This window comes from Cetorhinus maximus, chromosome 21, assembly GCF_964194155.1.
Source record: "Cetorhinus maximus chromosome 21, sCetMax3.hap1.1, whole genome shotgun sequence".
Classification (NCBI taxonomy): domain Eukaryota; kingdom Metazoa; phylum Chordata; class Chondrichthyes; order Lamniformes; family Cetorhinidae; genus Cetorhinus; species Cetorhinus maximus.
Genome location: NC_135899.1, coordinates 8,974,923 through 8,991,546, shown reverse-complemented (window position 1 = coordinate 8,991,546; position 16,624 = coordinate 8,974,923). Strand labels below are relative to the sequence as shown.

The 16,624-nt window shown below is 45.1% G+C and overlaps 1 protein-coding gene across 2 annotated transcripts in view; it reads left to right on the top strand.

Moving 5' to 3' along the window:
* The window catches only part of atf6b (activating transcription factor 6 beta), a 106,869-nt gene extending 92,000 nt beyond the window's left edge, over nucleotides 1–14,869 (top strand). The window contains exons 16-17 of one of the 2 annotated variants that reach the window (XM_078566514.1): nucleotides 7,011–7,265; nucleotides 7,962–14,869. In XM_078566514.1, coding sequence (XP_078422640.1) covers nucleotides 7,011–7,265; nucleotides 7,962–7,990 — 284 coding nt within the window. In that variant the 3' untranslated portion in view covers nucleotides 7,991–14,869. Of the gene's footprint in view, nucleotides 1–7,010; nucleotides 7,483–7,961 lie in introns of those variants that run through there. The other variant, XM_078566515.1, reaches the window with a different exon arrangement.
* Nucleotides 14,870–16,624: the final 1,755 nt, after the last annotated feature.

Here is a 16,624-nt window from a genome sequence, read left to right as displayed (position 1 = left end):
TCAAATAAATAGGGGACTATCTTCTAAAACTGGGAGATTAATGCATTGATGAAGCAAAAGTAAAGAACCCAAATGAAATAAGGTTCTATACCCCAGCAAAAACCTTTCAATAAAACCTGGAAACAAACGCCACTAGCACACTCGAGCCTCCATTCTGAACTTCTTGCGATTCACACATTTCTGCATGTTACAGCAGGCGTGCTGATTCGGTAGCTTGTTTTCATTAGGCTGCAACTGTACTTAAACGACACAACATTTCCAAACAGTGTAAAGCTTGATGCACTCAAAAACAATACACGCGCACAAACAGCGACAGTGTTGTTACCTGGCCTTCCTAAGCCATGGGCTATAATGACGTGTCTGCAAGCCCGCAACTTGCCTGTGTCTTTGTGAAAACCACCTCATGATGCTTTCCCTCCCCTGCTTCTGCCTTGGTGAACATGGGAAGGAAATGCAGCCAGGTTCAAATACTGAAACTGCAAAAGGTAAAGGTGGTCGGAGACCAGATTCGCAAAAAGAAACTCTCTGAATGGAGTACATTATAACAGGGATGCAGCTTCACAGCAAAAACGGTCTTACCCTGAAAGTCACTTTATTGTGTTTTTTTTTGCTACGCCAGTAGGGCACGAATATAATAAGCTCGGAAGAATAGGCACGGGAGTAGGCCACTCAGCCCCTCGAGCCTGTTCTGCCGTTTAGTTATGGTTGATCTGATCTGTGTTCCTCATTCTGCATTCCTGCCTGACCCCCCCCCCACCCCCCCCATAACCCTTGACCCCCTGTAGATAAAAAAATCTGTCTTAAGTCAGCCTTGAATATATTCAACGACCCAGCCTTCATACTGGCCGGGCAAGAAAATTCCAATTCGCTTGGAAGAAATTGCTCCACCTCCCCCTCTGTCCTAAGTGGGAGATCCCTTATTTTGAAACTGTGTCCCCTAGTTCTAGATTCCCCCACGAGGGTGACATCCTTTCAGCATCTAACCCATCAAGCCCCTCAGAATGTTATGGTTAATCAGATCACCTGTAATTCTTCTAAACTCCACAATGAGTATAAACCCAACCTGGTCAGCTTTTTCTCATAAGACAAACCCCATCATCCCAGGAATCAGCTTAGTGACCATCTCTGAACTACTCCTAATAAAGTTATATCTGTCCGTAAGTAAGGTGACCAAAGCTGTGCACAGTACTCTGAGGTGTGGTTTCACCAGATCTCCAAACAGTTGTAGCAAGACCATCCTACCTTAATACCCCATCCCTCTTGCAATAAAGCCCAATGTTCCATTTGCCTTCCTAATTTCTTCGCTGTACCTGCATGCTGACCTTTTGTAATTCATGTACAAAGACACCCCGCTACCTCTTTCCTGCAGCGTTTTGCAGAGGCGATGGCATAGTGGTATTGTCGCTGGACTAGTAATCCTGAAACCCAGCGTAATGCTCTGGGGACCTGGGTTCGAATCCCGCCACGGCAGATGATGGAATTTGAATTCAATAAAAAATCTGGAATTAAAAGTCTAATGATGACCATGAAACCATTGTCAATTGTTGTAAAAACCCATCTGGTTCATTAATATCCTTTAGGGAAGGAAATCTGCTCTCCTTACCTGGTCTGGCCTACATGTGTCTCCAGACCCACAGCAATGTGGTTGACTCTTAAATACCCTGAACAAGGGCAATTAGGGATGGGCAATAAATGCTGGCCTAGCCAGCGACACCCACACCCCATGAATGAATATTTTTTTAAAAAATCCTGCTCCCTGATACCTCTTTCCTGCAGCATTCTGCAGTCTTTCTCTCTTTAAATAATATCAGTTTCAATTTTCAATTCTTCCTGCCAAAGTGGGCAACCTTGCATTATTCCACATAATACTCCATCTACCAATTTTTGTCCATTATACCCCACCTGCCTGTTTTTTGAATGGGCAGTCTGGGCTGTGAAGAGAGGAATGGAGTTATTGTGGAAAATTTATGGTTTCCCTGCTCCCTCCCTCTTGCTACAACACACCACGCCCCCACCCCCCACAACACCCCTGTTCAAGGTCTGTCAGAATGACTCTCTTACTGCCACCGCCCCCCTCCCCCCTCAACTCCCCAACCATCTGCCCGACAGACTATACTTTGTGGTGTTGTGCAGTCGGTTCCCAGGTCTTGCGTACACCTGGGCTGATGTGCAAGGCTGCGAATACTAGACTAATTTACGGTTAGGTGTATTATTGCTTAAGACTTTCACAATTCCTCTGCATTCTTGGAGCAGTTCCTCAAATTCAGTGTTAACAAGGTTCACTCACGAACTGCAAGTGCTTGACTTTTTAATTGGGACTGTCTTGTGAAGGAAACCCTTTGTACTTGGCTCCGAGCAGCTGTCAGTCAAGTACTGTAGTTACAAACTAATCCTGCACGATGATTGTACAGACAGATGGCTGTGGATATCCGTGATATGTTTAATGATGGGTGGTACATACCAGAAAGATATGAGCATTTGGACTTGCACAGGCTGGTAAATCAACAGCAAAGGTGCTTTCAATTTTCTTTTAAATGTTAGCAACTCAAAGCCGAAGCTGCCTAGCTTTGCACTGCAAGCATCCCCTTCCCTGCTCCTGTGCACCTCACAATTTCGTGATCTCAGTAACCCTCCATAAATGGAAAAGCTGTTCCCTCGAGCAAGTGGGTCGATAACTGGAAGTCATAGATTTCGAGTCATTGGCAAAAGATCCAGAGTAGGGGGGGGGGGGGGATGAGGACTTTTTTTCACTGATATCGGGATCAGAGATGCTCTCAAAGCTGATTCAATCAATAATTTATAAGGGAATTGGACGAGTACTCGAAGATGGGGAAATGGCAGGCTAACGGGTAAAAAGCCAGCACAGATATGATGGGCTGAATGGCTTCCTCCAGTGCCGTTAAGTTTCTATGATTATTAGAGAATGAAGGGATGGGGGAATGAAATGATCTGTAGATTCCGAAAAGGCCTTTTTACCCATTCAGCAAGGGTCGCCATTGATATTCTCACCATCCCCACCCCAAACAAACCTCCCAGCATGCCCCGATTGAGTTGCAAGATGAAACTGTTCCTTGATGTAGGGTAAGTAAAGTTCAAGCAAAGCTTGGTAATGCCTCCATTAAACACTATTTCTCCCCCTATGACCTGAATTGGCTGGACATAAAAGTTCCTACAACACTAGATTCTTGATAAGCAAGGGGGTGAAAGGTTATCAGGGCTAGGCAGGAATGTGGAGCTGAGGTTAGAATCAGATCAGCCATGATCTTATTGAATGGCGGCGCAGGCTCAAGGAGACGAAGGGAATGCTTGCAGTGCAAAGCTTTGAGTTGCTAACATTTAAAAGAAAATTGAAAGCACCTTTGCTGTTGATTTACCAGCCTGTGCAAGGCCAAATGCTCATATCTTTCTGGCGGACTCCTGCTCCTAGTTTGTATGTTTATATGAACGTATTCATGTATTTTGAAGCAGACCAGGGGGATTCTCCCCAGTGTCTTGGAGCCAATATACATCCCTCAACAAAATCACTATTTTTTAAAAAAAGAGCATATTATCTGTGTATGGGATCTTGCTGTGCCCAATTTGCTGCTGTGTTTCCTACATTGTAACAACGATGATGCCTCAAAGTGCTTCATTGGCTGTAAAGCCCTTTGGAATATGCTGGGCTTGTCACAGCAGCCAAGGGATGTTTTACATCTATCCAAGAGGGCAGCCGGGATGGGGCGTCTTGGTGGAACACGACCCACAGCGACTTGAGTGCAGAGAACCCCTTTGGATCGACCCCAATGCATGAACCGGCAACGATTTGCTGTGACTGACCTCCTTGGGAGCAGTTTGCTTGGTTCATGCTGTTGGACAAAGGTATCGCACAGCCCAGGGTGAAACCATTGCCCAGAAAGTCCATGCTGGACTGACTTAAATTAAATTAATTAAAACTGAATTAATTATCTCAGTCCAGGTGTCAGTGCTAAAGCTAGTGTGACTTTCCGCAACATAAACTGCCTCCTCGTTCCTCCGCTCTTTTCATCTCTCTTTAAGATCATTTGTATTTTTAACATATTTATTTAATTCTGTAAATATTTTATGCAAAATACCCTGCTCACTCTGGTTCCCTCTCTCTCGCTCTCTATCCAGTCATAAGACTTCTATTCATAGAAACATGGAAATTAGGAGCAGGAGTAGGCCATTCGGCCCTTCGAGCCTGCTCCGTCATTCACTATGATCATGGCTGATCATCCAACTCAATAGTCTGCTCCTGTTTTCTCCCCATACCCTTTGATCCCTTTCACCCTAAGAGCTAGATCTAACTCCTTCTTGAAAACGTACAATGTTTTGGCTTCAACTACTTTCTGTGGTAGCGAATTCCGCAGGCTCACCGCTCTCTGGGTGAAGAAATTTCTCCTCATCTCAGCCCTAAATGGTGTGCCCCGTTTCCTCAGACTGTGACCCCTGGTTCTGGACTCCCCCACCATCAGGAATATCCTTACTGCATCTACTCTGTCTAGTCCTGTTAGAATTTTATAGGTTTCTATAAGATCCCCCCTCATTCTTCTGAATTCCAGCGAATGTAATCCTAACCGACTCAATCTCTCCTCATATGTCAGTCCCGCCATCCCAGGAATCAGTCTGGTAAACCTTCGCTGCACTCCCTCTATAGCAAGAACATCCTTCCTCAGATAAGGAGACCAAAACTGCACACAATATTCCAGGTGTGGTCTCACCAAGGCCCTGTATAATTGCAGCAAGACATTCCTGCTCCTGTACTCGAATCCTCTTGCTATGAAGGCCAACATACCATTTGCTGCCTTTACCACCTGCTGCACCGGCATGCTTACCTTCAGCGACTGGTGTACGAGGACACCCAGGTCTCGTTGCACATTCCCCTCTCTCAATTTATAACCATTCAGATAATAACCTGCCTTCCTGTTTTTGCTACCAAAGTGGATAACCTCACATTTATCTGCATTATACTGCATCTGCCATGCATCTGCCCACTCACTCAGCTTGTCCAAATCACACTGAAGCATCTCTGCATCCTCCTCACAGCTCACCCTCCCACCCAGCTTTGTGTCATGTGTAAATTGGACATTTAATTCCCTCATCTAAGTCATTAATATATATTGTGAATAGCTGGGATCCCAGCACCAATCCCTGCGGTACCCCACTAGTCACTGCCTGTCATTCGGAAAAAGATCTGTTTATTCCTACTCTTTGTTTCCTGTCTGCCAACCAGTTTTCTATCCAATTCAATACACTAACCCCTCCCCCCCACCAATCCCATGCGCTTTAATTTTACATGCTAATCTCTTATGTGGGACTTTGTCGGAAGCCTTCTGAAAGTCCAAATAAACCACATCCACTGGCTCCCCCTCATCAACTCTACTAGTTACATCCTCCAACAATTCCAATAGATTTGTCAAGCATGATTTCCCTTTCATAAATCCATGCTGACTCCGTCCGATTCTGCCACTGTTTTCCAAGTGCTTAGCTATTAAATCTTTTAAAATTGACTCTAGAATTTTCCCCACTACCGACGTCAGGCTGACTGGTCTATAATTCCCTGTTTTCTCTCTACCTCCCTTTTTAAATAGTGGGGTTACATTAGCTACCCTCCAATCTGTAGGAACTGTTCCAGAGGCTATAGAATCTCAGAAGATGACCAACAATGCATCCATTATTTCTAGGGCCACTTCCTTAAGTACTCTGGGATGTAGATTATCAGGCCCTGGGGATCTATCGGCCTTCATTCCCATCAATTTCTCCAACATCATTTCCCTACTAATACTGATTTCTTTCAGTTCCTCCCTCTCACTAAACCCTGAGTTACCCAACATTCCTGGTATGTTATTTGTGTCCTCCTTTGTGAAGACAGAACCAAAGTATGTATTTAGTTGGTCAGCCATTACCTTAGGCAATCCTAGCCAGTGAAATGTAGTCACTGCTGTAATGTGGCAGCCAACTTATGCACAACAAGCTCCCAATAATAGCAATGTGATAATGACCAGATAATCTGTTAGATAGCTCTTTGCTGATTGAGGAATACATATTGACCAGGACACTAGGGAACAGTCCCCTGCTCTTCTTCGAAATAGAATCGCGGGATCTTTTACGTCCATTTGAGGGCATAGATATTTAATGCCTCATCTGAAAGATAGCATTTCTGACAGTGCAGCACTCCCTTGGTACTGCACTGTGTGTGTCAGTCTAGGTTTTTGTTCTCAAGTCTCTGGATTGGGATTGAACCCATTACCTTCTGATTCAGAGGCAAGAGAGCTGCCCTCTGAGCTTCAGCTGATACATGGACCATATCTATAGATAGCAGTGGAAATCTGGAATCATTTCAAAAAAACCTGAGTCTGGAGGTCAACCAGTCCGTGTTTGCAAAACCCAAAACAAAACATCTACTGTTAGATGTGATTCTGCGATGGGTTAGCACTTGCTGAGCAATCCTGAATGCTATGATAACTACCACAACCAATTTAAGATAATTAGTCAAGCTCATAACGTGGCTCTTCTACGCTTGCTAGAAGTGACATACATTCTTGCACAGGAACCTGTTCTCGGCAAACAAAAGGAATATGTTCAAGCCTTGCACCTTTTTTGAATTACCCAGGAACTTGGTGGGGGTGCCTATAGTTCCCTGTCGCTTTCTCCATGGCAATGCCTCAGCCAGTCAGAGTTGACTTGCTAACCAATCGGGACACTTTTCTCCTGTAGTATAAATTGTTGTGGTCATATGAAATTTGGCAATCTTGCATTTGCCCTGATGAGTCCAAGACAAAAAAAATTTCGGCAACTCGTCTCTCTTTTCAGTGATATTCAAAATTTCAGAACTGGGATTGAGGGTTATGGAACCATGGTGGCTAAACAGAGTTGAAATACGAATTAGCAATGATGTGATTGAAGGGCTGAGCAGCTGCCGCCTCTACCCGTTAGCCTGAGATAAGGCCCGCAGCGCTTTCTTTTTCGCATATCTCCAGGCCTAACACTTCCTCTGCTGTTTATTCCCTCAGAGAGCCTGTACAACACCACGCGGGGTTATGAGGTGATGATGCAGATCGACTGCGAGGTGATGGACACCAGAATCATCCAGATCAAGAGTTCATCGGTGCCCCCCTCCCTCCGCCATCCCCAGGACAACAGCACGGGTTCCTACCACCCTCACGGCAACGCCAGCCGGGCGCCCAGCGCGAGGAGGCTGCGACCCCAGCCACTGCCTGTTTCCACACCCAGCAACAAAGACCCTCTGTACCTCACGACAGAAGATGGTGAAGTGTAGTGCTGGCGTTTCCCAGCTTTGCACCCCATTTACAATCTCTCCCGCCCGGAAGCGAGCAGGATCCTTGCAATGACCGGAGAGGTTCCTCATTTGTTGTCCCTTCCTGCCTCCTCTCCTCCCTCCCCCCCCCCCTGCCCAACACATGCAAACTTCTCTTTCAACGATTGCTGCTTTAAGGGTACAAATGAAACTGGATACCAAGGTGGTGGTGTGATGGGGGGAGGGACACGGAGGGGAGATCTGGTGGCTTAAAGTTTCTATAAGTGGGTGGGGACCAAAGACAAGCTTGCCATCCTCCCGCCTTGGAAAGGCGCAACTCGACACCTGCTGCTTTTAAGGTTCTTGGAGCTGTGGCCCCACGTGAGCCTCTGGTTATGGCGAAACCCATATTCGAGGGAAGATGGTGCAGACTTGCACTAATGGCTTACAATTTAAATGTGACTAAAAAAATTCTCATGCCTGTTCTCCCCTCAGCCCCTAAGTACCCAGCTTGGAGAAATTCTGGAAATATGGACCAGTACTTTTTATTTCTCCTGAGAAAAGCCAAGCAAGCGATGCTCATCCAGTTCACCATGCTAACCTGTTGCATGCAAGTCTTGTATTTATCTTTAATCCAATTGCGCCATGTAACATGTTTATTTTGTGCTCTGAACTTGAAGGTGCATTGCAATTAAACAACATGCAGGTGGTCTGCTCAGGCACAGCTTGCTGTAGTATACACTGAAGAATCACAGAACAGGTCAACAAGCTGGAACGTTGTTGCTATCAAATTTGACTCTTTCCCCGTAACCTGCATGTGTGTATATAAAATGTACTTTTCCAGTACTGACGCAAGAAAACCTTCGTGCAATCCTGGTTTGATTAGCTCGGGGTCCTGTTTCACGCATGTAATGGCCTGGTTATAGTTACCCTTTTTTTAAAAAAGATCTTATTGCTTTAAATTCATCCTGTCCAATAATGCTGTGGTGGCAGCAACCGATTTCTAACCTCCCGCAGCACCAGAGTGTTAAATCGGTGGCTGCCCATCACCCCCCACCTGTTCACATATTCTAAATGAGTGTGTTCCCCATTTAATATTTTTCCGTTTCCATGACCGTGTGTAGTTCAGAATAGGAATTTCACTGTTAAGAAATGTACATAGGATATTGGGTTTCTATTATGTCGCCATTCTGTTAACATAATTATGTGTGCGCACCTGTGTCCCATGTGAAGCTCAGTACAATTTGGATTTTACAGTTTGATTATGTTTCCTTTCATGTGTTCTGAATCACCAAGTATTGCTTTGCAAAGCACAGGCCCTGCAGAACCCTCTCCACTTAAGAACAGGTGCATCATTGTGGGAGAAAAGTGTACGTGGGGTGGGCCGCTCAGTTGGATTTGCAGCAGTGTCAGTGTTGCTGAGGTTTTGCAGTGTCGGAAATTTCCCAGTAAAAAGAGAGTAAGGGCAGAGCCACTCTAATCACCTAGCCAATTTCTGACGGGTGGTAAGCCAGGAAGGATAATTAGCATGATTTCTCCCACCATCCCTGTGCCCCCGCCCCCACACTCCCAAGCTACTGGGGTGATGTATGAAGACCCACAAACACATGATATGAATCCTGCCTGACCACTACAATTATGGATTCATCACAGAACATGACACCAGTGTGATGTCATCCAAAGTTGTTAATTGGCCTGTGAGTGTATATAAACCTAAAGTTGTGATTTTAAAAAAAATATATATATATTTATAATTTATTATTTAACTTTGATTTTTTTTTTTGTTTGTTTTTCTTGTACTCAGTCTCACACACTCTCAGAACAGACTAAATTTCAATTGGAGCTGGCCCAGGATTGTGCAAAATGCTTTTCCTGCCCCAGTTTTATAAATGAAAAGTTTCAAATTCTCATGGACTCCTGAGGCATGCTCAAGTAAAGTAACATGAAAATGTCAACATTAGTGTGTTTCTTTGCAGTCGAATGAAAGTGCTTTCTTAAATTCTCCATTGGTATAAATAGCTTGGCACCCGGATGTCTGTTGTTAGTCCCTTGGCTGGACTTGCACTGATGTGGCTGGGCAGGAGGCATCGCGTCCATGATGTGTTCCAGCATTGGCAGTGCTTCTGTTGCGTCTGCCGAAAATTACCCCAGTAAAAAAACTCAAGTATCGGCAGTTCAGAGTTAGAAACAGGAAGATGTCATTGAGCCCGCCAACCTTGCCCTGTCACGGAGTCCCCCCTACTCACACACACACACTCACCCCCCACCTCGACCTTGCCCTTGCCCCTTCACGGCATTCCATCCCCGGGCCTTGCCCTGTCATTCATAAGGGCTGATTTGTCTCTCGACCCAATTTACCTATCTTTGCTCCATGTCCCTCACAAGGCAGCAGAAGAGGAAGTGCAGTTGTTGCATTTATGTAGCTCCTTTCACAGCCTCTGAGCATTCCAAAAAGCTTTAGGAAGCACTTTTTTTCCCCCCTAAAGTACAGTCACTGTTGTAATGTAGGACAAACAGCTAATTTGCACACGGCAGGCTTCAACAAACAGCAGCGCGATGCTGAGCAGAGAATCAGCTCCGGTCTTAGTTGAAATATTGGCCAGGTGCTCAACTCCCCTGCTGCTCTTCCAACTGAGGCATGGGACCTTTCTCATGCACCTGAGAGGGCACATGGGGGCCATGGTGTTGAAAGACAGATTAGCCCATTCTGACAGTGCAGCACTCCCTCAGTACTGCACTGAGTGTCCACCCAAATTCTCTGCTCCCATGTCTAGCATGGGAATTGAACCCACAACCTTCTCACCCTGGTAAGAGAGTGAGTGCGACCCACTGAGCCAAGGCTACCACACAAATCCATCAGTCAGGGTTTTGACATTGTAAGCAATGCAGCTTTTTGGGGGACAGAGTTACAGATTTTCACCACTGTTTGTGGAATAACTGCTTCATGGTTTCGCTCCTAGCTTTAGGAGCGGCCTTCATCTGGATTACTAGTTTCTGCATGTCCGCCTTAGTGAATCCTTTTATCTTAAACGTAGTGCGCTACTGCCCTTTGCCTACTTTCTAAAGGTCTTGTGTAGCAATGGAGAAGGCCTCCTCTTGACTGTTCTATACGGTTAGATCGGGCTTGAACGACTATTTTGTGCAGGAGGCCGCATTTAAATTTTTTTTCTCACTCGGGCTGATGAGCAAATTTCGACAAGATAAGGTTTGGCACAACATTAAACACGATCTTGAAAAAAAAATCAATGTCAAAGCAATAAATTGATAATTTAAAAGAGACTAAACCACGAAAACCTTTTTTGTCTTTTCACTTCAGAAGCAGAGCTAGAAAGACATACTAGGCCCCAAGTCCTGGTCAGCAGGGAAGGTGTGCGGACTGGGACTGAGATAAGAAGTTGGGTTTCAGGCAATTACCTCTGATGGCACACACACTGCTGCCTTGGAATTTACATGAAAAGTGGGGGTCAGAAGTGGGTTGCCTTTCAGCCTGGGTTTTTTTCCTTTCCTGGACTGCTCTATGGGTAGGTTTTGGGGAGGGAGGAGGGCAGGGTGTGTGTGTGCATGTCCGGTTCACTCCAAGACTTAGTGTTTTCGCTCGTGCTCTCACACACTCATTCAGAGAGAGCACAGGCTATGAAAGGAAACAGAAGCTGCTCACCTTCACACTGCCATCTTCTCCAATCAGAGACTGTTTCTGTCCCAGCTCTGTTGCTGATGGGCCCAATGAGCCTAATCCCAATCCTTGTACCATCAGCTATTAGGAACAGTTGTTCTTTGACTGGAGAAGCTAGGATTGTTGTCCTTAGAGCAGAGAAGGTTAAGGGGAGATTCGATAGATGTTCAAAATCATGAAGAATTTTGATAGAGTAAATAAGGAGTGACTGTTGCCAGTGGCCACTGGGTTGATAACCAGAAGAGACAACTTTAAGATTCTATATTCCCTCAGTTCTGATGAAGAGTCATACGGACTCAAAACATTAACTGTATTCCTCTCTGCAGATGCTGTCAGACCTGCTGAGTTTTTCAGCTATTTTTATTTTTGTTTCAACTTTAAGATAATTGGCAGAAGAGCCAGAGCGAATTGGGTAAATACTTGAAGGGAAAATTGACCAGGGCTATAGGGGGGGAAAAAAACAACAACTTGTATTTATATAGCACCTTTAACATAAAGCATCCCAAGGTGCTTTACAGGAGTGAAATTTGAACCATATAAAGGGATCTGAGGGCAGACGGCCGAAAGCTTGGTCAAACAGTGGGAGTGGGACTAAATAAAAAGCTCCATCAGAGAGCCAGCATAGGCACCATGGGCAACCCCCTGTGGTGCTCTATTCTTTGATGGACTGAACAAGCAAAAGTGGCAGGTGCTGCCTCGTTTGTAGTTCGTCAGGTTATGATCAGCATTATTGCGTGTCTGTATTTGACTTTGCTTGTAACTAGCTACTCAAGTCAAAAGCTTTGCTTCATGCCTTTGTATATCCCACCTACTCCCCCTCCCCCGCCGTTCCACTTCCAGTCTTAACGGGCCAGCCTGTTCGACTTGCACCACCAACTTAAGTTACAGTCATTGTGACAGTAATGTTACTCTGTTTGCAGGTGAGAATGCGGCGATGCAGCAGCAGGTTTCATCTTTCAATTAGATTTTTTTTTAAAATCTGAGTATTAACTTCTGGAACTAAGGTGCCATGAGCTGTTCTCACATTCCTTTTCCTTAATTTGAGGTTTTGGGAACCTCTCCTGTCATAAGGTGACCTAGCTGCCACTGTTTGTCTAGTTAAATCCATTTTCACTTGTCCAGCTTTGTGATCCCTAAATAGAAACCAGGTACACCCCACGACCTTCCTACATTTGATAAAGCAAGTGAGCCCAATACCGGTGTAAATAAGCGATTGCAACTTGTTTTTCTTTAACACTGGTGTGACCATCCTCAGGAATCGTGTCTGAATTAAGTCTGGGCCTCACTGAAGCTGTTCCTTCAAGAATCTCTGAGAGATGTTAGGATGATGGGAACCACCGTGCCTGAAGGCAAGCGACCTCTTCACACAGTGACTCAAGGCACCAGTTTCGATCTTGGCCTGGTTGTGACACGTCCAGTTTGAAACGACCCCAGCCCTTGGTTTCTGTTGTTTTTGCCCTCATCGACTAGATACTTGAAAGTAAACCGTTCCACCCATATCTGTGTGTGTTGAGGCACAGTCACAGTCCAAGAAAAGAAGACGGGAAGAGATTGTAGATTGCACTTAGACACTGTCTGTCATCAGCTAGGGCTGTTGAGGCAGTTTAAAGACAATTTTATTGATGCACTTAAATAAAACTTGTGCCTCCCTGCAAATTTGGCCAGACTTTGGCAAGTCAAATTCCTGTTGTACTTGACTATTTCATATGGTCCCTCTTCGTTTCCTTTTGACTATTATTGTAGAACAATTCTCTTGTGATTTGATATCTTCATATCCTTTTCTATTGTTTTGTAACCTTGTAGTTTTGAAATGTCGTACTTTCTGACAATATATTTTCAATTGGGGTGTGGTGGAACCGTAAAACGCAGTTAGCTTAGTAATTGAGATGCTCTTGTTACAATTCGGTGAACCTATTCAGGTCAAACATGGCCACCAGGTATGATGAGCCAAAGGTTTTCACTTGGGACCAGGAGGCAATTCCAAATGTTGATCATTCTTTGGTGTCACGTTCATCCTACCATCCTCCCTAAACTGGTTTGAACCTGTGCCCTGATTCAATTATACTCCTCTTCCTTGCAATCCTGTTTGGTCTCATCTTTTCTCTTCCCTCCAAATTGTCAGCTGCGCCTTTAGCTAGACCTTAAACTGGGGAATTCCCCCTCTTTCCTGCCTGTCTACCCCTCTCTCTCCAATAAGACACCCCTTAAAACCCTTACCCCTTGGACTAAACATTCGGTCACTTATATCTTGGCTCAGTGTGAGATGTTGCTTGATAACCACCCCTGCGAAGTATGTTGGGAGGTTAAAAGCACTTGAGAAAGGCAAATTGTTATTTTACGTTCAACCCCCCCTTTTTTTTCCTCCAATCCTTCCTTGTCACTCAATCCTTTAAACTCCTGACACCGTTTTGCACAATCCTTCGCTGTTTCCCATTATGTCTTGTTCAACATGACACTCGAGGTTTGCCCAGAGCAGGGCTCTGTACAGCTTTGGCACTGTGCTTTCCAACTTGCACTTGGAGCTGGCCTCGGAATATAACGTAGAATTCTATCCACTGTTTGTTGCTGTTCTATAACCATTTGACAGGTTAACTACCAAAATCTGTAAATGCCCAGATCCCCTTCTGCCTTGCCCCACCATTCATGACAACCCTGACGTATTATTTCCCGCCAACATGTGTATCGACTGTGACAGTGTTGCCTTGTCACTGTTCAATGTCAGCACTTGCTCATTCCATGACCTGACCTTGGTCAGGACTTTAGGTCAACCTTGCCAATCTGAAACAGGCTCTGCCTGGCCTTCTCTCCTGTCCCTCAACTTCTTCACCTACGGTGTATTGAAACTTTGCCTCCATGGAGTTGCCTCCTGTGACCAGTTTGCAGGGAAACGTCTTGGGTGAGGAATTTCTGGAGAGCCAGCACATCTCAGGGGAGGTGGAGTTAGAGCTCAGCAAACTATCCCATCGAGAGGAGGCCATTCAGCCATGCAAATCTGTTCTACCACTCAGTTCGATCGTAGCTGGCCCATGTCTTAACTCTTATTTGTCTAAGTTTCTTATTTTTGGATATCCTTCACTAATGATCTATAGATGTCTCATTTTCAAATGGAGCCCAGCACAGCGGCTTATTTTGGTCAGGGGAGGGGTGTTCACGAAGAGTTCCAGATTCTCACTGAGAAACAGCTTCCTGATGTCACCTATTAATGTCCTGCCTCTAATTTGAAGCTTATACCTTGTTCTTGATTTTCTCTCCACCCCCTGCACCACCACACACACACCACATGCGCACACCAGTGGTAATAGGGTGGACAGATATGCAAACTTATCAACTCCATAATCATGTTAAATATGTCCATTATATCACCCCTTAACGTCCTTCACTAAAGGGAGTACAAATATTTCCTGTCTTTTAAATTACACTTCTCCTTTAAGAAATAAGTTTACCTCCTTTATAGAGGGCATGGGAGGTGGTGTGGTGGTGCCACAGAGAGTTCCTTATCCCATTTGAGGTCAGGACATGTTTTGGGGCAGAATCTGGGGATAACAGGGTCTATCACCATCACTGACAGCTGTGCTCTCCCAGGCCTGTGTTTGGGTCAATGCCGGCTGCTAAAGTGGGGCCATGTGTTTATTGGTGTTGACACCCACTATGCTGGGCGGCATGGAATATTCAGCAGAAGTGCTGGGCCTTGAAAAAGCAGATACGTTTACAGCCCTTAAGCCAAAAGACTGTGGTATGAAATGGCAAGTTATGCAAGAGGTGGAGGCTAGCGGTGAGAATTAAACGGTATGGTGTTGCCAAGAGAGTGTGTAACTATTCCTGTCTGACCCTGTGAACTATGCAAATTTCTGGTGTGTTTGGTTTTTTTGTGTAAATAACTTTTTTATTTCTGAACACGATGTAAAATGTTGACGTTTATAATAAAGGTGTTAGAGATCAAACTTGCTGGTATTTTAATCCGCCTATTTGGCAGAGTGTACAAACTCTGACGGTGAGCGAGGGAGCGTCGGCGTCGCCGAGTTGTTTGATGTTGTAGACAGTTTTGTTTCTCGTACATTCCACAGACGGAGATTGAAACATTCCCCCGTCCTTCAGCTCACCCGATTAAACTCAGGTTCCATGGGGGCGGGCGGGGGCCTGACAGAATTATCAGGATCTCGCACTGACATGGTCCGTTTGATGTTGCTGTGATATATGAAAACAGCGTGAGCTCAGTGTAACGTGCAGTCTTGGGGGGAGGATCAACATATGAGCCCAAGTTGGTTCACAGTACAGGGAGTGAGAGGTGTTTGGTCAGGATGACTTTATAGGGTTGTCAAATTTATCTCATGTTCTGCCAAGGAAATGTTTCTAATTCTCTTCCCAGCCAATGGGCTTGTTGAAGCCAGATGTACTTCGTTGTGGAGAGCAGCACTGTCATGGATTTGGTGTTGAGAGTCTCCACTTATCATTATACTATGCAGTGGTACCCATGAAAGGGACTGACTGAGGCACTGATGATCACTCAAAGATGCACATGTTTTGCATGAGAGGGCATACAGGGGGTTGGGCAGTATTCCTAGAGTCATTGAATGCAATATGAAGAGCAATACTCCCAAGCTACACCTGGCTCCGTCACTTCCACACTTGGGGAGTGTTATAAAATCAGAATGATACAGCACAGGAGGCCATTTAGCTCATCTGTCTCTGCCAGATCTTTGAATGATCCTGTCCTTTTCTCTTTGAAGTGTTTATCTGATTCCCTTTAAATAGTGCTAGTGGCTTCATTTCCACCACCCTTTCAAGTAGTGCCTTCCAGATTACAACAAATTGCTGTGTGTAAAAGCAAAGTTTCTACTGTTTCCGCACCCCGCCCCCCCCCCCACCCCCAACCCCCTTTAAATTGGTGTCCTTCTGCTGGTGAAAATAGTTTCTCTTCATCCACTCTATCAAAACCATTCAGGGTTTAAACACCTTGATCAAATCTCCCCTCAAGCTTCACTGCTTGAAGCAGAACAGCCCAGTTTCTCTATGTAACTGAAGTCACCCAGCCTCTCCATTGCCCTTCTGAATATGCTTCTGAAAGTGCTGTGCCCAGAGTTGTCTGTGTGGTGAAGAACGTTTGAGGACACAAAGGAGAATGTGTTTCAGAACTCTGATTAACCAGAAGGGGTTCTGTGAGTTGAGACGCTTTATTTTCAACACATGCAGACAGAAAGTTTTTTTGTTTCTTGAGATGTGAGCTGGCAAGACCAGCATTTATTGCCTTAACCTAATTGCTCTTGTGAAGATGGTGGTGAACCACCTTCTAGAACTGCTGGAGCCATTCTGGTGTTAATACATCCATAGTACTGTTAACGATTTAGGATTCTAGGATTTTGACCCAGCGACAATGAAGGAACGGCGATATTCTTCCAAGTCAGGATGGTGAGTGGCTTGGAAGGGAACTTCCAGGTGGTGGTGTTCCCATGCATCCTCTGCACATGTCCCTCTAGGCGGTAAGAGGCCGCAGGTTTGGAAGGCACATTGGAAGAAACCTTGGTGAGTTACTGCAGTGCATCTTGTAGATGGTACACTCTGCTGCCACTGTGCGTCGGTGGTGAAGGGAGTGAATTTTGAAGGTGGTGGATGTGGTCCCAATCAAGCAGGCTGCTTTGTCCTGGATGGTGTTGAGCTTCAGTGCTGTTGTGATTGAGGTTTTTATTAAAAGGTGAAGA